Source organism: Rattus norvegicus, chromosome 6 (assembly GCF_021556685.1).
Source record: "Rattus norvegicus strain SHRSP/BbbUtx chromosome 6, alternate assembly SHRSP_T2T, whole genome shotgun sequence".
Lineage (NCBI taxonomy): Eukaryota > Metazoa > Chordata > Mammalia > Rodentia > Muridae > Rattus > Rattus norvegicus.
The window spans coordinates 38,318,501-38,344,566 of NC_141539.1; the positions used below are offsets into that span (position 1 = coordinate 38,318,501).

The following is a 26,066-nucleotide window of genomic DNA, read 5'->3' on the forward strand; positions in this document are numbered from 1 at the left end:
TTAGAGATGATGACAGTGGCTCAAAGAGTCCTAGATGTGTAAGGAAATGTCATGATTTGATCTGGTTCTTGTATATGGATTGTGAAACTGGACTGTCTCTCTCTTGGACTGAAGTCATTATGAGTGGCTATGTCGTCTCTGAGACTAAAGCTACATATGAGCCAGTTACAGTCTTCTCTTGGGCCAGAGGCCCCAGCATCTTCCCCAGGCCTCTGGTCCAGAATAATTGCTACTTATAAGCAGCAAGCTAAATTTTTTCTTTGTTCATTCTTTTTAAGTTCATTCATCTGGTGACAGATGTGGAGCCTGCCCAATTATAAATTCAAGTTCTATAGTCCCAAGGCTGGGACTGAGATTTGCTCTTGGTATGATGGGGTTCCCGACCCTCCCTGGACCTTTGCTCCTGGAGGCAACCTCTATCTAACCCAAGAGCCTCTTTTTAGTAGCCAAGATTTCATTTTTTTAAAAAAAGATTTATTTTATGTTTTATGTGTATGAATATTTTGCTTACATGTATGAATGTGTATCACATGCATGCTTGGAGCCTGCAGAGGTCAGAAGATGGCATCGAATCCCCTGGAACTGGAGTTACGAATTGTTGTTAACACTATATGGGTATTGGGAATAAAACCTGAGTCCTCCATGAAAACAATACATTCTTTTTTTTTTTTTTTATTAACTTGAGTATTTCTTATATACATTTCAAGTGTTATTCCTTTCCCGGTTTCTGGGCAAACATCCCCCTCCCCTTCTTTATGGGTGTTCCCCTCCCCATCCTCTCCCCATTGCCGCCCTCCCCCCAACAATCTAGTTCACTGGGGGTTCAGTCTTAGCAGGACCCAGGGATTCCCCTTCCACTGGTGCTCTTCCTAGGATATTCATTGCTACCTATGAGGTCAGAGTCCAGGGTCAGTCTATGTATAGTCTTTAGGTAGTGGCTTAGTCCCTGGAAGCTCTGTTGCTTGGCATTGTTGTACATATGGGGTCTCCAGCTCCTTCAAGCTCTTCCAGTTCTTTCTCTGATTCCTTCAACGGGGGTCCTATTCTCAGTTCAGTGGTTTGCTGCTGGCATTCGCCTCTGATTTGTTGTATTCTGGCTGTGTCTCTCAGGAGCGATCTACATCCCATTCCTGTCGGCCTGCACTTCTTTGCTTCATCTATCTTGTCTAATTGGATGGCTGTATATGTATGGGCCACATGTGGGGCAGGCTCTGAATGGGTGTTCCTTCTGTCTCTGTTTTAATCTTTGCCTCTCTATTCCCTGCCAAGGGTATTCTTGTTCCCCTTTTAAAGAAGGAGTGAAGCATTCACATTTTGATCATCCGTCTTGAGTTTCATTTGTTCTAGGCATCTAGGGTAATTCAAGCATTTGGGCTAATAGCCACTTATCAATGAGTGCATACCATGTGTGTTTTTCTGTGATTGGGTTACCTCACTCAGGATGATATTTTCCAGTTCCGACCATTTGCCTACGAATTTCATAAAGTCATTGTTTTTGATAGCTGAGTAATATTCCATTGTGTAGATGTACCACATTTTCTGTATCCATTCCTCTGTTGAAGGGCATCTGGGTTCTTTCCAGCTTCTGGCTATTATAAATAAGGCTGCGATGAACATAGTGGAGCACGTGTCTTTTTTATATGTTGGGGCATCTTTTGGGTATATGCCCAAGAGAGGTATAGCTGGATCCTTAGGCAGTTCAATGTCCAATTTTCTGAGGAACCTCCAGACTGATTTCCAGAATGGTTGTACCAGTCTGCAATCCCACCAACAATGGAGGAGTGTTCCTCTTTCTCCGCATCCTTGCCAGCATCTGCTGTCACCTGAGTTTTTGATCTTAGCCATTCTCACTGGTGTGAGGTGAAATCTCAGGGTTGTTTTGATTTGCATTTCCCTTATGACTAAAGATGTTGAACATTTCTTTAGGTGTTTCTCAGCCATTTGGCATTCCTCAGCTGTGAATTCTTTGTTTAGCTCTGAACCCCATTTTTAATAGGGTTATTTGTCTCCCTGTGGTCTAACTTCTTGTGTTCGTTGTATATTTTGGATATAAGGCCTCTATCTGTTGTAGGATTGGTAAAGATCTTTTCCCAATCTGTTGGTTGCCGTTTTGTCCTAACCACAGTGTCCTTTGCCTTACAGAAGCTTTGCAGTTTTATGAGATCCCATTTGTCGATTCTTGATCTTAGAGCATATGCCATTGGTGTTTTGTTCAGGAAATTTTTTCCAGTGCCCATGTGTTCCAGATGCTTCCCTAGTTTTTCTTCTATTAGTTTGAGTGTATCTGGTTTGATGTGGAGGTCCTTGATCCACTTGGACTTCAGTTTTGTACAGGGTAATAAGCATGGATCGATCTGCATTCTTCTACATGTTGACCTCCAGTTGAACCAGCACCATTTGCTGAAAATGCTGTCTATTTTCCCATTTGATGGTTTTGGCTCCTTTGTCAAAAATCAAGTGCCCATAGGTGTGTGGGTTCATTTCTGGGTCTTCAATTCTGTTCCATTAGTCTATCTGTCTGTCTCTGTACCAATACCATGCAGGAAAACAATACATTCTTAACCCCTGGGCTGTCTCTCCAACCTCGGCCAAGATGCCATTTTGGTGTATACTTTTCTCGTGGCTTTACTTTTTAAAATCTTCCTAGCCTGTGTCCATCATGATATCTCTAACTACACCATTCACACACCTCATGGTCACCCCTAATCCATATAACACACATGGCCCGATCTTCCTTATCTATGAGACTTCACATAGAGAGAGCCATAAGGGCTCTCCACGTCACTGCATGCATCCTCACACAGGGTGTGGCACCACAACATGTTTACCCAGTTCATGGTATTTTTTCCCATTCTTCATGGGTTGTATACATTATTGCCATAGGGGCATGAGACAACCACATACTGTGTCCTTAAGCTTAGCAGCCATGTGTGACTAGCCTTCTTCTGGAGTCAGTGCACCCCAGGACCTGCCAAAATTATTGAAAGGGCAATAGTGTGTCTAAAAAGGAATTAAAAGTTAAAAAAGTAATGAGGAAGAGAGGACAAGAGGATGGGAGAAACAGAAATGATTTGGAAAGTATCTCCAGGATTTGAAAATAAATGTATGATATTCGATCTGTTCATGATCCTTCTGTGGCGCTCGTGTTGCTAAATACTGCTTGATGGAGAAAATATTTGGCAAGAACTGTGAGTTTTATTTCGAGCTTTGGGGAAGTTGGGAGGGAAGCTTCTGAAAAAGGAGTGAGCTGGCATGGCCAGGAGAGAAGAGGCTGGGCCTGGAAGACTTTAGTGGAAATGGAGTATCAGGACCCCCAGTCCCCCACAGGTCCACAGTGAGTACCAGTCCACTCATACTGGAGACTGTCCTTGGTTCAGGTCAGCCCTGGAAACCAGCTTTGCTGCATGCTTTCCCTGAACTCACCTGTAGGTGGCACCTTCCCGCTGACTGTTCTAGCTGCCAAGCAACCATTTCTGGCATCCTCAAAGGCATTGTGGAGAGTCATTGGGATACTGGGGTCCTCCTCTGTCTCTCTACTGATGTTTGTTTTGTTCTTTTTCATTCTCTCTTTTTGTTTTGTTTTGTTTTTGGTGTTGGCGAGAGAACCCAGGGCTTCCTGTGTGCTAAGCAGCTGCTCTAGCACATAAGCTCTACAACCTAAACTGTTAAGTGTGGCTGGTTTTGAAGGCCCAATTCCACACCTTCTCCAACAACAGACCTGGACCCTTTCCTTGACGCACAACGCCACCAAGCTCTGTTAGCACCAACAACCTGGATCTCAAGGTTTACCACTCCACTATTAGGTATGCAAATTTTCCATGTGGCTCAACAAGGCAGCTAGGATTCTGTTACTTTAGGGTCAAAAAATATTCAGCAATAATAATACATTACCTTTGGGAAATGTGTCATGTAATAAAATATTATAGTCGATTGTGGAAGATATCAATGATAATGCATCACAGTTGTAAGACTGTGCAGAAGCAAGATGAAGGGTGTGTGTATCGGTGTCGTAACTGTCAGGGAACAAGAATCAGCCCAGGAAAGACAGGTGCCATTCTATATAACAAAGAAAAAAGGGGAGGAAGAGAGAAAACTTGAGGGGTGCATCTGGGAGAGTGAGTGATGTCACCCTTTTTCTCAAGTCTTTTCAGATGTGCAAGCATGGGCTGCTAGAGGAAGCAGAGCTCAGGCTCTGAGTTCACAGCACCTTCTGGAGCAGACGCAGAGGCCCAGGCCTTCTGACAACAGTAGTTATAAAATAGTGCTGGCTGGTGCTAGAAAGCCGGGTTGCGTTCCAGTGCTATACTGATCCGAAGCAAGGTAGCAGGACCTAGCAGAGACTTTCCAGAAAATTCCTTGGAGATGAGCTTTGCAAGGGCCGAGCGGTGGCATGGTGCCCCAGGCTGTACTGTGTGGTAATGGCTCTTCTCCTTCCATTGCTAGAATAGCTAGGAGTGAGAAGGAATGAATTCGTGATGGTGGTAAATGCGGTGACGAGGGAGGCTGGAGTCTTATTGTAACTATACCTTCTGTGGCACAGTTTACCAATCCTATGATCATCCCTTACCATCTGCCTTCCAGGTACCATTCGCTATGTCGCTGTGTGTATGTGAGCATGTGCGTGCATGTATGTGTGTGTGTGTGCGTGCGTGTATGTGTGTGTGTGTGTGTGTGTGTGTGTGAATTAGTGCAAATACCTGATAACTTTTACAATCTTAGTGTCACAGACTTTATGACTGAGTAATCCTTAGGTTGCCCAAACGCCACAGTTTCATTGCAGCTAGATGGTGACTGGAGGTACAGCAAGGAGAAAGAACTTGACTAAAGCCATAGCTGAGATGGGCCTCAGGACCCTCGTGGGACAGGCCAGGATGACTTTGCCTAATTACCCAGATCCATCCCATTCTGAAATCAGAGTCTCTGGCTGTGGCTCCAACAGCACTCCGGAACCTAGCTGTAAATTCTGAGCCCTGCAGCCACTCCGCTCTGACATTTGTTGTGTTTTACTGCCAAATGCTGCTGCTCTGAGATGCCATCTCCGGAGGGAGAAATTCTTGAAAGAGACACCCTTTCCCCTTCCCAAATTAGGAGTTAATTAGTACCAAAATGTGCATGGTGGGGGTGTCTTAACTGGCCTCGCAAGGGCTTCCCAAAGCAGAAAACTGCCTCCCTTTCGAAAGGCGCCTAATTGTGCTCTCATCTCTGTTTGGAGAAGGGAGTCTCTTGGTCTGGGCCAGGCACCCTCAGGGACGGATCTGTTAACTCGCTGTCACCTCCTTTTGAGATAGTATCATCTGTAACTCTGAGCAATAAAATGAGTAATTGTGGGCCTTTTGAAGCCAGGCTCTATACCCAAGCTAGTTTGTTTACCCTGGAAGGCCTCGGTCAGCCTGTCACCCTGTCCCTTGTGCATTTGCTGAGAGACCTCTTCCAGTCCCTCTTCCTCCCTTGAAGCCTTCAGGATTCCCTCGCCTCCTTGCTCACTTTGTGTTTGTTCTGAAAATGCCACAGTTCAGAAGTAAATTTCTTTACCCCAGTGTCTGGTTCTCATACTGGCAAAGCTTCCCTTTGTGGGAATTTGAAGAAAGCCATTTCTGTTAGAATGCAGACTTCCTAGAAAAGTAGCATGGCTCCCAATTCCATTCTTGTCCCCTCCCTAGCTGCCCACCAGGCCAGCTGAGAGCTGTGTGTGTTGGGGCTGGTGGTGGTTGGGGGTCCTGAGTCCAGGGGGGTTCCCGCTGGGTTCCAGAACCAGCATTTGTACACTCAGAATTTAAATGAAGGTCTCAAAAGACAAAAGTAATGAAGATTTACTGAAGCTGCCATTGTCTGATAATTCAATACCAGCTCATTATTAGAACCACATTTATTGAGGTTTAATCACTATGAAGCGGGCGGCTCTGGCACAGCTGTCAAACCGCACGCAATGTGTTCTTAATAATTAATCAGTACAGTATCTTGTCATCCTGACGTTCGTCCTGGGTTTGGGTGTGTTTTAAAAGAGATGCAGTGAGTATGTTTTTGGAACTTGCTGGTCTTTTGTTTTTCATAACTTGCTCAGATCCTTTAAAAAAAATAGCAAGGAAAAAAACCAGATTCCTCCTTAAATTCTACTCCTGCACCCTCACGGTGGTGAGTGCGGATCGTGGAATGTGATTGAAGCTTCCAGGATTCAGCGTTGAGCCGCTGCTTATGTTCAGTGTTCAAAACAAGAATATGCTTCCCACCCCCACTCCTACCCCTACCCCTACCCCCATGCATTTGGGATTTATTTTCATTTTGTGGAATCCACAGGCACCCAGGGATGGTGGGGCACTTCTGCCCATGAAACTGCCAGCTCACAGATGTCACAGATGTCACATCAAGGCACCCAGGCAAAGTTGTCCTTCCTTCCTTCCTCCCTCCCTCCCTTCTTTCCTCCCTCCCTCTCTTCTTTCCTTCCTTCTTCCCTCCCTCCCTTCCTTCCTCCTCTTTCTTTCTCCCTCCCTTCCTTTCTTTCTTTCTTTCTTTCTTTCTTTCTTTCTTTCTTTCTTTCTTTCTTTCTTTCTTTCTTTCTCTCTTCCTTCCTTTCTTTCTTTCTTCCTTCCTTTCTTTCTTTCTCTCTTCCTTCCTTTCTTTCTTTCCTTCTTTCTTTCTTTCTTCCTTCCTTCCTTTCTTTCTTTCTCTCCCTTCTTCCTCCTCCCCTTCTCTTTCTCTCCCTCCTTCCCTCCCTCCCTTCCTCCTCTCTTTTTTCTCTTTCCCTCTCCCTCCCTCTCTTCCTTCCTTCCTTCCTTCCTTCCTTCCTTCCTTCCTCCCTCCCTCCCTCCCTTCTTCCTTCCTTCCTTTCTTTCTTTCTTTCTTTCTTTCTTTCTTTCTTTCTTTCTTTCTCTCTCCCCCCTCTCTTCCTTCCTTTCATTCTATATCATCTTTTCTCTCCAGTCTAAAGAGGTGACTGCATTGAGATAGCTGTGGTCTTTTGAAAAAGTCTGCAGGGTGAAACTAGATGGTACTGCTTTCTCCACTTGGGCTGGGGAAGGTCAAGCAAAAGCTAGGAGGGGTGGGGGTGGGGCATCACTTACTGGATGGTCCTTTTCATTCTTCTGGTGTCTTTCTGAATCCTGGCTCTAGGGTGGCATTGATTTAATACTGAGATTACCTTAGGTTGACAGGCAGGTCTGGGGTAAATGAACATGGGTCGAAATCTAGGCTCCAATGCCAGGCAACTATTTGGTCCCAGGACATCATTTGTTCTTAATAACTTTCACATTCTCCACTTACAAGATGGCTTAACATTGGTAACTGCTTTCTAGGTTCTTGGGGAGGGCTGATGAAGTGATTGTAGCAAGAACTCCGCCTATTGCTAAGAGCATTGGACTCCAAAGAGGTGTGAGTGGCGAATGGTGGAGGACCAGCACCTGTGCCCTTTGTCTCTCCTTTCTCCCAGCTGTATGGAGTCTGCAAGCATGGGCATTTGGCGACTCTGGTTTCTTGTGATTTTACAATGTCGGAGAAAGCCTGCTGAAGACTTGTGTAAACTCACTCATCCTTAGTCCCTACCTACCTACCTTTGCCTGAGGCCCCATTCAGTGACTATTCTTCCCTTAGGGGATATTTGATAATGTCTGAAGACATTTTCAGTTATGAAAACCATCAGGGGGGTAGGCAACTTGTGAATAGAAGCAAGAGATACCATGAAACACCCCACAATGTCAAGAGCAGCTCCCCCCTTGCCCTGGACAAAGAACGCTTACTCTCCTACCAGCTAGGCAGCTCTAATGAGCTTGAGTCTACATTCCCATGCTGACATTCTCTGGAAGGGTTATAAAAAGATGTGTAATTCACAGATGGGGAGACCCTGGTACGCTAGAACAAGAGAGAAAGCGCCATTCGGTCTGCTAACTTCATAGCTGTCTATTGTTTCCTGGGAATTCACCAAAAGCAATGAGGACACTCTCTTCTACTCCAGCTCTACACTTCGTGCTGAGGCTGGTGTTTCTGGCCAGACATCAGGCACTTAGTGTTCCCCAGTTTCTTCATGAAGCCTCTTAGGCAGCCAGAAACGGGGTCCCTGGCTCCCCACCATGCCTGAAGCAACTTCCTGGAATCCCCGAGCTCCCTTGCCCTCTTTATTTGCCTTTAAGAGACCCACATTTTAAATTTAGCCTCTGGTCTTGACAAACGGCTACACGGCCACTGAGTGTCTTCAGAAAGAACACCCTATATGACAGACAGAGAACACCCTATGTGACAGACAGCATGTTAGTCAGCTTGACATGTTGTCTCCTATGGGTGCTGGTGGCAGCCATGATTGCTGTGTTTCAAAAGTGTCTCCTGCTGTGTTCCTGTCTCCTACCTCAACCAGATTAGCTGGGAAATTGTCATCATTGGTTCTGCCCAGGATGAAGTTCAAGGTTTAAGGACGGTTGGCACATCTTGTTTTTCCATAGGCAAATTAGGTCCAAAGATCATCTTTGTTTCAGGGAATCAACCTAGTCCATTTCCATAGGGAAAACCCAAAGTGTGGGCTCTGGGACATCCGCACTTGTAGGAGGGTGAACCCAAAGGCAGAGCGAAGGAGGAGGGTTGATGCCCAGCCAGACCCAAAGCTGAAAGGACTGAGCAGCATGCTCCTGAGGCAGCTCTATGATCACACACTTGAGTTATAACTTATTGTAAAGAGTGTTTCTCCCTCTACATTTCCAAGGCCTTGGTTTGAGCAAGAAATGGATGACTGTGACTCTCATCCTGTAATTTATCTTACTTCAACTTGGTAGTGTCGTATACTCTATCCCAAACATAAGGTCAATCAAAACTCCATTCTTCTGCTCTCCTGAACCTTATGAAGTGCACATGAGGCAGGTGGCTAAATGCCCTTGGTAGATAAGTAGAGGCTCAGAGAGGGACAATGGAAATGTATTACAGCCATGAGCCACCACTGTACCATGCTTGACTTCAGCTCCAACTTCCTGTTTTTACAGTTTTCTTTTTTCTTTAAGACAGGATGTCACGCAGCCAAGGCTAGCCTCAAGCTTGCTGGGTAGGCAAAGGTTACCTTGAATGCTGGATCCTCCTGTTTCCAATTTCCCAAGTGCTGGGATTACAAGCATATGTCGCTATGACCGTTTTTAAAAAATGTTAGTATTCTGCATCCTACCTTACCCCTCTGGGCATCCATGATTCCTATCTCCCCACCCCATCCCCTATTGTGCTTGAAAGAAATTAAGCCACAGCTGATGAGAGAAGTCATAGTATATCAGATACTCAGCTCTTCACATGTGACACCAGATGTGATTAGTGGCTTCCAATTTTTTTTATTGCAAGGACCCTGGAGCCCTTTGAGATTGTGGTGAGAAGCCTAGAACCTCTGACTACAAAAGCATTCAAATACATGTGTTTGCCTGTTATCTTTGGGGGTAGAGACTTACAGAAGTTTACCATTGGGCTTGCAAGGTCTTGCCATTGTCAGACATCTGGTCTGAATGTATCACCATATCCTAGTAACCCAGAAAAGCACTCTCTAGGGCACAGAGAAAGGATATGTATAGAATGAAGGAAGAATTTTCCCCAGATAGCTCTACTGTGCCTGTAGGCTCTGAGGTCTGAGGAGTCTAATGTCTGGGCATTAGAGATGGCATTATGAGTGACACTGAGGAAAAGCTGGAAGGCATTAAGAATCTTACAAATGACACTGGAAAGAAGATGGTGAAAAGGCCATTTGGACATGGAGTCCTACCTGGTGCTGGCAGAGTCATCAGGCAATGGTGGGCTACTTAGGAATGCATTGTGAGCCCTACATGTAGAAACAACCAGAGGGGAGGATTCTGGCATATTCCTATTAAAAAAAGAAGAAGAAACAGTTCAATGCTTTGGGGAGCTAACTGAAACCGGGTGTATTCACATATTGTTTTTCTCAAAAGAAAGCTCCCAATTAGGCCAATTCTGTATCATTCTATGGATGCCTAGGAAAGGAAGCCGTCACAGTGAATAGAAAGCTCCTATTTCTCAGAAGAATGAAGAAAAGCAGGAGACCACCTTGGGACAGACCCCACATACTTCAGATTTGTGGTTTAGATTTGTCAGAAGCACCGAGACACACTCAGTGCAGACTTGCTGTATTTAAAACCTTGGTTCTTGACCCTTGATTCTGTAGCTCAACAGCGAGCTTCCTATCAAACAGGCCCGTGTCTGTCTTTGCTTTTCAGGTGCTTTAAAATCCTGGCTGTGGTGGGTGGGGATGAGGGTGTGGTGTGGGCATGGGGGTGTGGGCTTAGGGAGTGTATGGGTGTGATTGGGGATATGGCGGTGTCATGTGAGGGCATGAGGATGGGGTGAGGCATTGTCAGTCACCACAGGCTCCTTCCTTCTCTTAGTTGGGAACTCTCCACACAGCCTAGCACTCAGAGCCTTCAGGGGCAGGCCTCCTGGAAGCCTAGTTGGGTTTCAAAACTTAGGTAAGCAGTGCATTTCGTAAGGGCAACAATTATGTCCCCCCAAACACACAGAAGCATCAGAATTCACAGCATGTGTTTTACAAGGGCAATAAAGTTTTATATGCAGCTCAGTGAAATGCCGAATACAGCCAATTATCCACCAAAATAAACTGATGGGAGAAAAGAATGGCTATATTTGGCTCAGACTTAATTATTTTGCATCTGAACTTTTCAATTCTGTGTAATAAAATTCCATTCTGCCCTTATTTCCTGGTTAGGTTACTTAATCTCAACTCTGGTAACCGAGGTCTTGAGTGGAGTAGACTGTCCAATGTCAGTGGTAAGAAAATGTGGAAGGTTTGACATCACTTACAACATTACACACAACATAAAATTTAACAACTTGAATCAGGCTTTCATTGCTCTTTAAAGAGACCGTATGGCTTTTTAAGATCTAAAAATTAATCAGCTTCGAAGACTCATACCTTTTTGAAAATGCCTAGGTTTTTACTCTTCACTTGGGATGTAAGAGACCATCTCTGATTCTGTCTTCACCGCTCCCTTTCATGCAAAAAAAAAAAAAATGCTGCTTAACCTCTTCAATTTGTTTTTTTTTTCCTTTAATGGCAGATGAATGGATATGGACACCCTTTGCTTTTCTGAGGTAAGGAAATTGTGGGGAGATTGAGGAAAATGTAAATGATAGTGTATTTGGCCACAAATGAGAGAAAGTGCTCTGGGGATTAGGGGGTCAGTGAGTGGCCCCCTCAGGAAAGCTTTGACAGTCCTTGTCAAAGAATCTGCTTGTCAGCCTGTATTCCATTGCTCCCTGACACCTGATCATCTCATAAAACACCACATATAATCCAGCAGCTTTAGCCCTAAAGGGGCCAATGTGCATAGCAGTAGGGATAAATGACCTCGGTCCTTTAATAAGGTTGTTTTCCATAGGTCATCACTGAGGTCAAAGAGCAACTGGGCAGAGGGGGTGGCATCTGTGGGTTATGGCTGCATGTGGGGCTGAGCCTGGGGAAAGTTTGCTGGTTTCTACTTCTCTCCCAGTGACACCTTACAAAGGGAGAGTGAGCAGACAGAACACAGGAATACGTTCTCTCTGCATTTGTATTCCCAGCATGACTTGGAGCCTGGGCCCACATCTGTAGCTCACTGTGTTGACAATGTGGCACTACACTCTCTTAACACAGTGTTGGTATAGATTTCCTTACTGAAAGGCTTGGATTGAACAGGTTTTGCCAGCCATGGGACATAGGCATGTTGTGTGCTCTTGCAGGAAAAGACTGTGGGCAGGTGAGTGCTGGAGACCAAGAGGCCACAGCATGGTTCTTTCAAGATCCATCTGAAGTGTCATTTCCCTGGAGGTTTCCTGTGAGCATTACCCACTCTAGAACAGCATTTTCTTTGTGAGCAAACCTTCCCTGGAAGCTACCTCCTTTTTGGCATGGCATTACTGCCAAAATAGGTCAGGTGAAAGCATTTTGCCCTAACATGTTTCCATGCCTTGGTCAAGGGCTGCTTTAGAATTCCCAGCAATTCCTTTGACTGTCTGATTTCTGTGTTCCCTTATGAAAAGCTGATTAGTTAGGATAATGGTCATGTCTTTTTTTTTTTTTTTAATGAAGCCACTCTTTTGGTATCCTTTATTTCAGGTCTAAGAATCAAAGACCAGAGTTTGGGTAGCACCTTGTTTTTGTCAACCTCAATTTTATAAGAAGTCCCACACAGTATGGTACCCTCATATCAATCTGAAATCAGCCTCTATTCTAGGTCATGCCTTGCAGGTGGTGCAGACTGACCACTCTTCTGGGCTTCTAGTTCTATCTATGGGACTTTTGGAAAAATTGAGTTCCCTGTGCCTGAGTAAGGATGAGAGGCACCATGGCTAACACCATGACTAATTATGCTAGAAAAGTTTGCAACATATTATAAAAGGGTAAAATAGAAAGATGTTTAAACTTGAATAATCTAATATACAAACATCCTATATACATAACACACACATACACACATACATACAATATGCACCTACACACATGTAGCTGTGCACATACATACATACATATATAACAATACTTACATATACATACATATACAATATATACATGCATACATGCAGATGTGCACACATATACACAGAATATACACATCAACACATACAAACACATATGTACATATACACAACTCATAGTAAAACATATGCACACATATACATAGTATACATATACACATAACTACATGCAAATACATACATATAATACATACATATACACAAGTGGTAGGGCAGATACATATACACACACATGCACACATATGTATATAAGCACACATGCATATATATACATACAAAGCACATGTATATACAGATGTACACATATGCACACATGTGAGCATATACAGATACACATAACACACAATACCCCTTACATAATATACACATATACACATATGTGGACAATACATACATACATATTCATATCATATATGTACTCACAGTTTTAAATTTAGGTTTTGCATTTGAAAGCATTTTAGGAGTTTTATTTTTATAACAAAATTGAACAGGACCTACAGATAGTTCCCATACATCCTGTCTCTAAACACATGTCTTCTCCTGCCATCAGCATCAGCACATGGTGTCATATTGGCTACAAATGTTGAATCTACCCCGATATGCATGTTGTTCAAAGTCTCCAGTTTACATTAGAGCATCCTCTAAGTGGTATTTGTCCTATTGGTTCCCACACATTATGAGAACCTTTATTCATCAATGGAGTTTGTTTTAGACAATTTGGGCAGAATCAGCCTTCTCATTTCAAAATAGCTTTTAAAGAAAATTTGCTACTTCAACTACTTTAATTAAAAATGTAAGCTATGAATTCATTGACATTCCTCTTGGAATTATATTAAATCCTCTTGGACCAAATGAACAGGGACAGCAATGGGCTATCTTTATAAAACACTTAATCCACAGCTGGGAGAACCAGAGGCAATGAAACATTTTTATTGCTTGCTTATCGCAAATCCCCCACATAATTTTATGAGAAAGGTCATTAAACTTGTAGCCACTACATGATCTTTTTCCTTGGACCGTTTCTGAAACAACATTAGTTTTTCACACTTCTTTACGTTTCAAACATTCAGAAAGCCTTAATCAATGCTTTTCCATAAAAAGCAAAGGACTAGGTTTCCCATCATAAAACGTTACATTGTTTACACAAAAACTGCAGTGAACCCCATAAAACTCTAGGATTTCCCAGTGGGGTCCTGGAGGGCCACTTGGCCATGGTAGGCGCCACATTGGTTCCTAGTGCTGACACAAAGCCGACTGCATAAGGAAGACCTCTGGAGCCAGCCGTTACTAATGGGCTATTCAAGGGTGCCATGGCAAACAGGCCTGAGAGGGACACCTCTGAGCAACTAGGAAAACAATGTAAGGTGGAAAAGTGACACCCAGATGGTGTCACATGGGTCAGTTGTGTTCCCATCGCCATATGAGGTCACAACACTTCTAGCTCTCTGGAACCCCTGCTGGATCCTTAGGGGCAGCAGTTTTCAGGATGGGTCTTCTGCGTAGGAGGGGTAGAAAGGGACTGTCTAACGCTACCACTTTCCTAGAAATTGCTTGTTCTTTCAAAATCTTCCATTAGGTGTCAGCGACTCTTAAAATATTAACGGTGAGATATTCAACTTAGCCCCTGAAACTTAAACAAAGAAACGGAGGCCAGATGTTTTGAAAAACTAAATCATTACTTTCAAAGGACAGATTTCTCTGGTAGAAATTGGAAACAAGATTGAAAGGTTAATTTCTGCTTTTCTTCAAGGTACTTTGACAAAATGTGAAGCTTGGATTCTTGTTGCCACTCATACAAAATAACTAATTTATATCCGTCTCTCTAAAGAATTGTTTGCACATGGAGTACTTTGGTAATTTTTTTAGTATGTATTTTTATTAATTTTTTTCACATAATACATTCTTATCACAGTGACCCTGGGGACGGTGGACAGGAGGGGACTTGCTTCTGTTGTTTTGCTAAATGGCCTTGTCCAGCGGCCTTCTAGATGTCCAGGTTTATGCCTGTAGATTAGGGCTGCTCTCAACCTTAGGGAGAAAATGTTCTGAGTAAGCAACAGTCAGTGCAGAGACGCAGAACTGGTCAAAGTGCTAAGGATAAGTGACTGACTGAGTGCTCAGCCCTCAGTAAGACACGTCTATTACCTCCCTCCAAGGCTCAGGAAGCATAAAGTAAGAGGGGCTAGAAATAATGTAAGAGCCAGAGGTGAGGAGGAGAGTTGTGAAACACTGTCTACTGGACACGATGTGGCCCTCTTACACATGAAGTCGCTGCAGCTATGGTAACAGCTATGGGACCTGCATAAGATCAAGCTAACAAGATCTGTCAGTATTCCAGCAGGCTGCAGCACTACTCTCCCCTTCCTTCCTCCCCCTCCTCCCCCTCCTCCCCCTCCTCCCCCTCCTCCCCCTCCTCCCCCTCCTCCCCCTCCTCTCCCTCCTCTCCCTCCTCCATTCTCTACCTCCTTCTTTCTCCATCTTCTTCTCGTCCCCATTCTCCCACCTCCCTCTTCATTTTCTCCCATCTCTCTTTGATAAGGTTTCAAAATGATAAATCAGTGCTTCTATCTCAGCTATTGTGCTCTGAACACCCATCTCCATTGTTTAAAATTATTTTATTTATTTACATTCCAAATGTTGCCCTCCTTCCAAGTCCCCCTTCCCTGAGTTCTTCACCCTCTCCCCTCCCCTTTGCTTCAGAGAGGGTGCTCCTCCCTTCCCAACCTCACCTCCCTGACAGAATCCACCTTCCCTAAGGCATCAAGTTTCTAAGGGATTAGGTACATCCTTTCCCACTGAGGCCAGACAAGGTAATCCTCTGCTACATATGTGCCAGAGGCCACAGACCAGCCAATGTATGTATGATCTTTGGTTGGGGTCTTAGTCTCTGGGAGTTCTGAGGGGTCTGGGTTAGTTAACACTGTTGTTCTTCCTAGGGGGTTGCAATCCCTTTCAGCCCCTTCAATCTTTCCCCCGACTCTTCTATAGGGGTCCCTGACCTCAATCAAATGGTTGGCTGTAAGTATCTGCATCTGTTTCAGTCAGGTGCTGGTAGAGCCCTTCAGAGGACAGCCATGCTAGATTAGACTCCTGTCTTTAAGCACAACACAGCATCAGTAACAGTGTCAGTGATTGGGATGTGCATGAGTAATAGTGTCAATGCCTGTCCATGGGACGAATCCCAAGTTGGGTTGGTCACTGGATGGCCTTTCCTTTAGTCGCTACTCCATTTTTTTGTCCCTGCATTTCCTTTAGACAGGAACAATTCTGGGTCAAAAATTTTGAGATGGGTGGGTGGTCACATACTTCTACTGGGGACCATGTCTCTCTATTGGAGGTGGTCTCTTCAGGTTCCACCTTCCCACTGTTGGGCATTTCATCTAAGCCTCTCACATCCTAGGTCTCTGGGACTTTTCTAGAGGTTCCTCTTGCCCCCACACCTTGCTGCTGCATATTTCCATTCATTCTTCTGGCCCTCTGGGTTTCTCTCCTGCCCTCCATACCAGATCTTATTCCCCCTTCCTCCCCTCCCCTCTCCCATCCAGGTCCCTCCTTGAATGCATTGGCACTGGGGAAAATTTTCTGAACAGAACACCAATGGCTCAGGTTCTAAGATCAACAATTGACAAATAGGACCTCATGAAACTGAAAAGCTTCTGTAAGGAAAAGGACACTGTCAACTGGAAAAATGACAACCTACAGATTGGGAAAATATCTCCACTAATCCTATATCTGAGAGAGGGCCAATATTCAAAATTATACAAAAAACCAAATAACACAATTAAAAAATAGGATACAGAGCTAAACATAGAATTCTCACCCGAGGAATCTTGAATGGCCAAGAAGCACTTAAAGAAATGTTAAACATTTTTAGTCATCACAGAAGTGCAAATCAAAATGACCCTGAGTTTCCACTTTATACCAATCAGAACACCTAATATCAAAAACTCAAGTAATAGCACATGTTGGTGAGGAGGTAGAGAAAGAGGAACACTCCTCCATTGTTGGTGGGATTGCAAACTGGTACAAGCACTCTGGAAAACAATCTTGATGTTCCTCAGAAAATTGGAAATAGTTCTACCTTAAGACTCAGATAAACAGCTCCTGGGCATATATCCCAAAGATGCTCCACCATAGTGCAAGGGCACATGCTCTACTATGTTCATAGCAGCCTTATTTGTAAGCCAGAAGCTAGAAAACCCCCAAATGTCCCACAAATGAAGAATGGATAGAGAAAATGTGCTTCATTTACACAGTGGAGTACTATTCAGTTAGTAAAAATAAGGACATCATGGATTTGAAAGCAAATGGATAGAACTAGAAAATATCCTGATCGAGGTAACCCAGACCCAAAAGGACATGCATGGCATGTACTCAGTGATAAGTGGATATTAGTTAAAAAGTAAAGAATACCCAACAGTACAACTCACTGGCCATATGAATCCTATCAAGAAGAAGGCCCAAGTGAGAATGCTTCAATCCCACTTAGAAGGGGATACAAAATAAACCCATCTGTGTTCTTGGTGTTGGAAAAATAGCTGATGATAGGAGGTATGAATGATAACATGTTTCCAAAGACCCCATTGGCTAGTGGAATAGAGCAGTGTACTCCAGATAGTTTACAAGGTATCATCAAAATGCAAAACTAGAGCCATGCGAGGAAACCTGAGGATAAAATGATTAGCTTATGGGGACTAAGAAAGAGAAAGCTTTCTGTGTGTCTATGTTGCTAATAATATGAGTAATTTCAGAGAGAGAGGGATGGAGAGAGAGAGAAGGATGGAGAGAGGGAGGGAGGGAGGGAAGGAGGGAAGGAGAAAGAGAGAGAGAGAGAGAGAGAGAGAGAGAGAGAGAGAGAGAGAGAGAGAACGAACTAAGGAGACATCAGAGGATGAAATGGAAGGTCTTTGGGCTATTGTAGCAGATGCTGACTTGTAGAAGAAGAGTTCTCAATTATTTCAAGCCATCTGCAGTTCACAAATGGTGTCTAGATGTCCTGAAAAAGAGTCTGACTCTGAGGCATGTCTAGCAAGGTCTAAGGAGATACTGAAGCTGCTGGTCTGAAGCTCCTATTCCAATAACTGCTGGAGATCGGAGGCCAACCTGAAATTGGTAGTCTATGTAAAGAACAACGCTGGTCTAATTATATAGAAAAAACTGTTGTTATGAGGGATAAAATCCCCATCCCAGATCAACAGCACAGGTTCTTATCCAGTGTCTCTGCTTTGGAGCATCCTGGATCAACAACATCTGTTTTTATTAAAATCTTAGTCTTTATTAGAAAATGATATTTGGACTTGTACAGCTGTAAAGTGCACATAGAAGGATTAACATTTTCTATTTAAAAGCATTTTTACTGCTGCAGGGAACAAGAAGGAAACTCTTTATTTCCAGTCTATAGCCCTGGAGTTCTTGAACACAACCCTGGCCCTTCTCTAATTGGATTTGCACTTTAAAGAAAGAAAGAAAGGCTCCATGCTTCTTCAAGGCATGGAAAGGCAGGACATTCTAGTCCTATAACCTGCAGCTTGAGTCCCAAATGCAACCATTCAGGTGTGAAGTTATTCTCACCATTTTGGGAAGACAAGCTTCAAGGCTTAAGGGGGGTAGCCATAGGAAGAGTGTTTCCATTTTTTTTCTCTTTTATCCCCTTTTGGTAAGAAAAAAAATTGGTGGAATTAGCTTTTTGGCAGTACAGCGTGGGGCTGGAAACTTAGGGTTCTTTGCCAAGCTTCCTAAAAATAGTCTTTCTTTAGGCAAAGGCCATCTCAACCCAAGCCACGTTCGTTTGAAACATGGCATACTTTGTGAAGGTAATTGCCTGTTGACCTGAGGATTTCAGTTGCAAGGAGACAAAGAATGTGGAGTTATGTTCCTTGCAACGTTCTGATCATGCCCTTGTTATTTTTGTGTGTAACAATAAGTTCTTTATGAGGTGACACCATGGCTAGGGGTGGTGAAACTGATACCAGGCAAAAAGACAATGAATAATATAATACCAAAAAAAGGTCTATTGCTTTTCTCTTTGCTAATTAGGTCTTCTAAGTGGCAAGTGCTGAGGGTGAGATCAGCCACTGCCTTGAGTTCGCCAACCAGTTTTCAGGCCCTTTTAGATTCTGGGTCATACATTGTTATAAATGGAAGCCCAGTAACAATCAGAGCAGTCCAGAGGATGGTTACGGTTATATGAGTTGGTGAGAACGCTACAGACTCCATGCATGTGTTGGTGCTAAGATTCTGCCTTTCCCTTGGACTTGGGCTAGTAAGCGTGACTACACTCCAGTCTTGGTTTTCTCCCATCCCTTGCCCTAAGAGTCTTTGTATGTTGCTCTATAACAACCCAGAAGGCACATGAGCCTCTTCTCGTTTTACAATTTTTGTTTTTGAAAGATTTCTTGTAATTTTCATCGTATGTGTGTATGCATGCCCATATGCTTGCAGATGCCCTGGGAGACCAGAAAAGGGTGTAAAATCTCTTGGAACTGAAGTCACAAACAGCTGTAAGCTGCTGGATATGGCTGCTGGGAAATGAACCCAGGTCTTAGGCAGGAGGAGCAAGTGCTCTTCACTGCTTGCTTCGAGCTCCCTTTGCAGCCTCTGACCCAAACTCCTTTCAAAAAAATTTTGCCAGCTATGGCCCCAATATGTGAATTTGATATAATTTATAGATTATAGATAAGGAAAGAAAGGACGCAGAGCAGCATGTATGCGTAGCTCACTGAGATAGGAGTAGACATTTGTCTCAAATATGGATCAGTCTTTATCCTAAGCTTAGCCATGCTCACCATGGAGCACACTAAGTTGGCAAGGCTTTAAATAGTGTTTCCCTGGCGGGCGATTTCCCTGCAAGGATGCTAATAATTTTCAGAATTGTCAAAGGATGTACTGATTTGTGTTCTTCCAATTTTTCCTCAATCTTCTACAGTAAACATGTATTACTTTTAGGAGAGTCACAGATAATCTTTATGATGATTCTTAAGTATCAAGGAAGAATGATTACAGGTACCAAGACCATGTAGTCTATGTAAGATTGAATAGGAGGAAGTACTTAAGTCCCCAAAAGGCAAATCATAAAGCAATGTATCCCATTGCACATTTGCCTGTGTTAACCGTACAAACTTCTGCCTGGCAAAAGAAACCTTAGGAGGTAAGGAGACAGGAACTGTTTCCAGTAAATACATCAGCTAAGAACTAGGATCTACAACATATACAGACACCTTGCCAATTAGCAATGGAGGGAGAAAAAACATGCTAATTGCAAAAAGAGAAAATTTTACCAAGTAAGTCATGTACATATAAAAACCCTATAAATATTCAGTAAAATATAAAAATATCTCAAATTCAACAGAATGAATAAAAACAATAAATATTATTACACACTCATCCATTTCTTAAAAAATGAAAAGATTCAACCTAATCAGGGATTACATGCAAATATATAAAGTCTGAGGAGATTATCCACTGCCAGCAAAGTTGTTTTTTGGTACAAGTGTTTCCAGGTTCGTGCACCAAAGGGAGTGCTCTGCATGAATGTAAGACATTAGCAAGTATGTATACAATAGCACTATTTATAATAGAAACAATGTGGTATCAGCTATTTTTAGTGTCTCATCAAACAGATAAAATAAGTTGTAAGTGGACAAATCTTAGAAGGATCCATTAAGAGAAAAAGGAAATTTTAAAATAATGAGTTCGGCATATAATTTTTTTATACAGACAAATTCATATATTACTATTTATTTGCCATCTGTGGTGAAAGAATAAAAACATGCTGAGACACACCCATCAGTTTCTAGGTATGCTTTCCTCTGCAGAGGCAAAACAAATAAACAAACAAACAAACAAACAAAACACAAAAGACAAAGCCCAAACCAAACCAAAACAAAAAACTCAAAACAAAACAAGAAAACCCCATGGATTAGGAATAACCATAGTGCTAATGTTTCCTACCCTTTAGTCACAATTGATCCAATTGCTTTCCTAGTAATGGTAAACTGTGAAAAGTCTAAGAGGTACATGTTCAAGTCCCACTTATATTAATTTTAATCTTTTCACTGTAGTCTGATTGTGTTCCTTCGAAATCCATGTGTTGGAATCTAATCCCTATGTGTGGATTCTAGGAGACAGGACCTTTGGAAAGTGGTTGGGTCCTACAGAGAGTTCTAGCCATTAGAAATCTTGTACTGAAGACCCAGAGAGTTGCTTTGTCCCCTTCAGTCACCCAAGGAGTCTAGAAGGCATCGTGCATGAATCAAAATAGAGGGATCGCAGCAGATACTAAACATGCTGACGCCTTGGTCTTAGGGATACCTGTCTCCAAGAACAGAAAGAAACAATCAGATGTATGACATGGTATACTTAGCTATTTATAGTCACTCCCTTGATATGTTGTAGCAGCCTGACTAAACTAAGGCATTTTAATATATATTTAACATGGCTAATAATCTTAAATTTAATGGAATTAAAAAGAGGAGCAAATTGGGATGGAATTTACTTACTATCACTGTAGGGAATTCCATCCTATCACTATGACCCAGATTTTTAAAGTATTTCTCTCTCTCTCTCCCTTTCTCTCCCTCTCCCCGCCTCTCTCTCTCTCTCTCTCTCTCTCTCTCTCTCTCTCTCTCTCTCTCTCTCTCTCCCTCTCCCTAAATCTCTCTCCCTACATCTCTCTCTGTCTCTTTCTGTGTGTCTCTCTGTCTCTCTGTCTCTCTGTCTCTCTGTCTCTCTGTCTCTCTGTCTCTCTCTCTCTCTCTGTGTGTGTGTGTGTGTGTGTGTGTGTGTGTGTGTGTGTGTAGGCACACGCGTGCATGCACACAGGTATGTGTATACATTCACATATGTACAAAGCTATCTTATGAGAGTTGGTTCTCTTTCCATCACGTGGATGCCAGGGTCTTCTCAGCTTCAGGGAAACATGCACTTTATCCGCTGAACTGTTTCAAAGGCCTCTATCCAGAGTTTAACAGGAAGCTGATACTAACCTTTCCACTTCAGAAGAAAGAAACAAGGCCAGGTACACTGAGAACATTAGCAATTGTAAACACTAAGGCATAGAAAGTCCCTACTGTGCTAGGCTTCGGTTGCCCTCCAGAGAGGCTGAGCTTCCACCTGCTTTGAATTGTTTTGGTTAAAGCGTTTTGTTTTTAGGCTCTTTTGATCAAAACCATGATGCTTCCTCTGGGGCCAATCAGGCAGGCTCTGCATTTCCTGGGAATCTCACTGGGCTGGTGTACAAATGTCATCATAGGAATTATCTTCCATGGAATCCACAGGCTGGAGGTCCATCCCCAAACTGGAGTGCCACAGAGGCTCATTTTACAGATGTGGACTGAAAGGGGAACTGGGCAGAAGTCACTCAGCATGTGCCCCAGCAGAATCAGGACAGGAACACCCATAGCTTATCCACCAGACCTTTTATTCCTATTCTGCATCACATTTAAACAATCCCGGTGTCTGGGTGTTTTATCTTTCTCATTTTGTTATGTCACATTTTCCTCTTCTATCAGAAATAAAGTGTTACATAGTGGGGTGATTCTGAAACTGGAAGAGAAAAGGTCACTCAAAGACCATGGATTCATTCCTGACAAGTGTGTTGAGCTGTTTGGTTTAGGCAAGTCTCAAGGAAGGATTTTTGTACTTAGGAAAATGTTTTCGTTCTCTTGCAAAACCCCAGGGTGATCAATTGAGGGTGGCATGTATCTTTCCCCTTTGGGACCTATAAATATGAAAATACCGTTGAATGTGTGAGACAGGGCAGTTGTTTATCCAACCCAATTAATAGCTAATGTCAGAGGTAGAATGTCAGCATAGCAACATTTTTTTGTGTGTGTGTCCACTTTTCCCAGCTTTTCAAGCTATCTTGTGTGGCGTTTGAAGAACTTGGCATAAGAAAGTAGGATGATAAGATGCAAATGATAAGCTTGAGACAAAACACAGGTCAGGTTGGCCTTACACACCATCCAGAGCCTTGATCTGCATAATCCTGTTGGAGCCACCAGATGGCTGACTCCTCGCCTCAAGCTAATTCTACCTAGCAAGGCCATCCTACTAAGCAGTTCTTGGTACACAGGGAATGAGGTTTCCTGAGCTCCAAGGTCCAGGGGACTCTTACAATATTTCAATATGCATCCGAAACCAGACAGAACTAGGTTAAATTGGACTAGTGACACCTCATTGACAGTTTAAAGCCTTACTTCCATCATGGAAATGGGAAAAACAGTAGCTTCTTTGAACATGGGTTTGGAAGATTAAACCATATGGTAAATAAAAAGTCTGATGCATGATGTGTGAAACTTGTAATGAGCAGTCTCAATAAACAGTAAGACTCTCTGATACATCTGATGTGTTTGATGACATATCCGTACACCTTGATTGACCAATTACCTTAAACCAGAAAGCCCTTAAAATCCCCACTGCGTGCACTCATAGACTGTCTTCCTTGGAATTCTATTCCAAGTGCTCTGTTTCTGTCTCTGTAAAGCTACCCCAACATCTAAAGACTTTCTCCCTAACTGTTGTAGATTGAACGTTCCCCACAGGCTCATGTTTTGAGTGGTTGGACCTCATTTGATGCTATTTTGTGACATATAAAAAGTTCGGAGGTTGCCTTTGACAGAGGCAGGTCATCAGAGGAATACTATTATCTTTGGCTACTTCCTGTCCAGCTCTCTATTTCCTTGTCTGCCATGGTGTGACTTGAGCTGCTCTGCCACGCCTTCCCTGTCATCATGGACAGATGCTTCTGAGATGGAGAGCCAAATAGTCTTTCCTCTGTATAGCCTGTTTGTGTTGATTGTTTCATCACAACGCCATGTAAGCAGTGATAGACTGAAGTGGAATAAGAGGGAGTTGAAATGTTCTGGAAGCAAAGGCTAGTGCATTTTCTGCTAAAACCAGAATAGATTATATTCAACAGAACTTGATCAAGCAAAGAATGGCTTCCATATCCAATGACCTGCCGAACAAGAATAGGCTCAGGGTGACTCCAGAGCTGCTGCTGGCTGGCTAACATAGTGGATAAGAGGGAGGAATCCAGAAAGAGTGCAGGAGACAGAAAGACAGCTGAACTGTAAAATCTTGGCTTTCCTGATTTCAACCTGTTGGTTTGAACCTCAGGTAGCCGTGTACTTGCCTGAGATGTTGAATGAAGCTAGATGTCTGCGCTTAGCTAGGATTTAGCTACTCGAAATTGCTGTCTGCTTGTACATTAAGTTATAGTTCATTATGTACCATTAGGCCAAACACGAACAATGTACAGAGGCTGCTTTAGGCCAAACTTAATTAAATTTAACAGTTCCCTTTGAAGATTTACAATGTGCACTCCCATTGACTCCTGTAAAGAAACATGCACAACGTTGTTCAATGTGGTGTTTCTAAAATTAACTGAACCAGGGAAATCCTTTCTGTTTAAGTGCCATTGCTGCTCCTCAGATCCTGAGATCTATGACATACTCTCTCTCAGGCCTTGCTATCTTGTGCTAGCAGCTTGGTGGTCTCTTTGTTAGCTGCAGTGACTTGAATTCCAGTAAGGAGGCTTCTGGCAGCTAGGAAACCCCCACCAGACTGATACTGGGCTTGTTCTTCGGGATTTTGAGAATCTTCTTGTACTCCTTCCAATCAGACAAGCCAAACACAGCAGGCTGGGTTCCCCAGATGTCTGCTAATGCCCTTAGAGGTTGCCGATGTATGTGTGCATGGCAGCATCACTCTGCCCCAGGAAGCCGGGAGACCAGATGTTTAAAGTGCTACAGCAGCATCTGGAAGCTAAGGTTTCCATGTACCAGGGGCCAGTCTTAGGGCTGGCTTCCAGACTAGGTCCCTGATGCCTGAGCTCCAGGCGATGAGTGTTCCTTGTTTTGAGGATACTCGGCTTGATTTGAGGGATAGTAGCCCACAATACATGTGGGTACCTCTAGTTCTTAATCTTTTTGTCCTGATTGCCATTTGTGCCCCAACATAGATTTCTTACCCTGCCGTGTTCTAATTACATTATGTAACGTGTGATCCAGATGAGTGTTGGCATCCTTACATCAGCATGCACACAACTGGAAGGCATGTTGCTGATTGAGTTCAAGAGGTTGGTGAGCCTGCATAATCCTGGGCCGTACTTTGAGTTTCAGTCAGCTAGGTCCAGAGGATTCCTCATAAAGAGAACACGTGGTATACATTGCCTAAGAATTTTTAGGCACTCAGCAACAATAACACATTTTCTTGTTAGAATCCCACAACAATGCTACATGGAAAAATATGCCTTCCATATTCCTCTATTTTAAAACTGACCATTAAGACTATGAGAAAATCATGACTTATCCAAAGTTAGATTGTAACTCCTTCCCTTCCTCCCTCTCTTTTCCTCTCTTCTCCTCAATCCTTCCCTCTCCTTTTTTTTTTCTTGGTCCTGAGACATGATCACATTAAGTATCTTAGGATGTGCTTAAATTCTCTTTGTAGCCCAGGCTTACCTAAATGTCAGTCTTCCCACTTAAGCCTCCTGAGTACTGAGATTTTAGACCCACGTGACCACCCATGGCTTAGTCTTGCTTTCTGTTGAAATTTGCATTATTACGTTATTATTCTGAACTGACCTTAGCTCGTGTTACATCAGTGTTACATCATAGGCATCTTTACTCTCACAGAGGCTCTGGGTCCAGGGATTGACAGTATAGCGCATGTTTATTGATTAAATGACTCTATTTCCAAGGGTGTTTGGAAACTATGAGTGAAAGAAATAAATCTTCTGTGGGGTTCAGCTTTGCAATGGCTCCTTCTTGCTTATGACAGTGGCTCTTCACTTTTAGTGAAGTCAGGGATTCTACTGAAAAAAAAATCCAACAACATCCCTGCTCTCCCAGAACATATTACTTATGTTCTAAGCACTTGTGTGGTATGGGGAAGCCAGATCCTATCAACACAAGGTTAAAAATGTCTTTGTGCAATAAGGTTACAGACGAACCCAGAAGTTTGCATGGAAAACTACTCAGGGTGTAGCCACATGCTTTCCCCATGATATGCTTTCAAAGGAAGGGGCTGAAATATTTTGAATTAATGTAAGCTAAATTATATTCATTTCTGTTTTGTTAGACAGAAGAATATTATTGGAATAGCTTATAGGGTTGAAGGAAGAAATGACAAGAGTCAAGGTAAAGCATGCATTCTAGAATTTTCAGTACCCTGAAGAATGGAAGGATTATTCTTTTTGTTTTATCAATATTGTAGGAATATGGCTAAGGTCAGCTTCAAGTACTTGTTTCATGGTCTTATAGCCAAAAAAGAAAAAAGTTGATTTTTTTAAAACCTGTTTTAGTAATAAAAGAAGAGCCCAAGGAAAGTCTTTCATTGGCTTGCTTTGGACCAGGGCTCATCCCCTGGACCAATTAGTGTATCTGGGGAGAGGCAGGTTGACTGGTCCCATTAGGTCCCGTGGTCACAATTCACTCAACACTGTGTCTAGAAAGGGAGGCAGCTTCCTGTGGTACTACATGGATAAGATGGGACGAAGGGTGGGAAGTCTCCCTAAAGAGCAGGAGGTATAAAGGGACCCTGGGGAGATGGGTGCCAGGTCCTGCTTG

The 26,066-nt window shown here is 43.0% G+C and overlaps 1 protein-coding gene across 1 annotated transcript in view; it reads left to right on the top strand.

The window, feature by feature from the left end:
• Window positions 1–26,066, top strand: part of LOC134479337 (uncharacterized) — a 271,992-nt gene that overhangs the window by 131,407 nt on the left and 114,519 nt on the right. Inside the window, exon 4 of the mRNA XM_087554984.1 lies at window positions 3,241–3,334. Coding sequence (XP_087411110.1) covers window positions 3,241–3,334 — 94 coding nt within the window. The remainder of the gene's footprint in view (window positions 1–3,240; window positions 3,335–26,066) is intronic.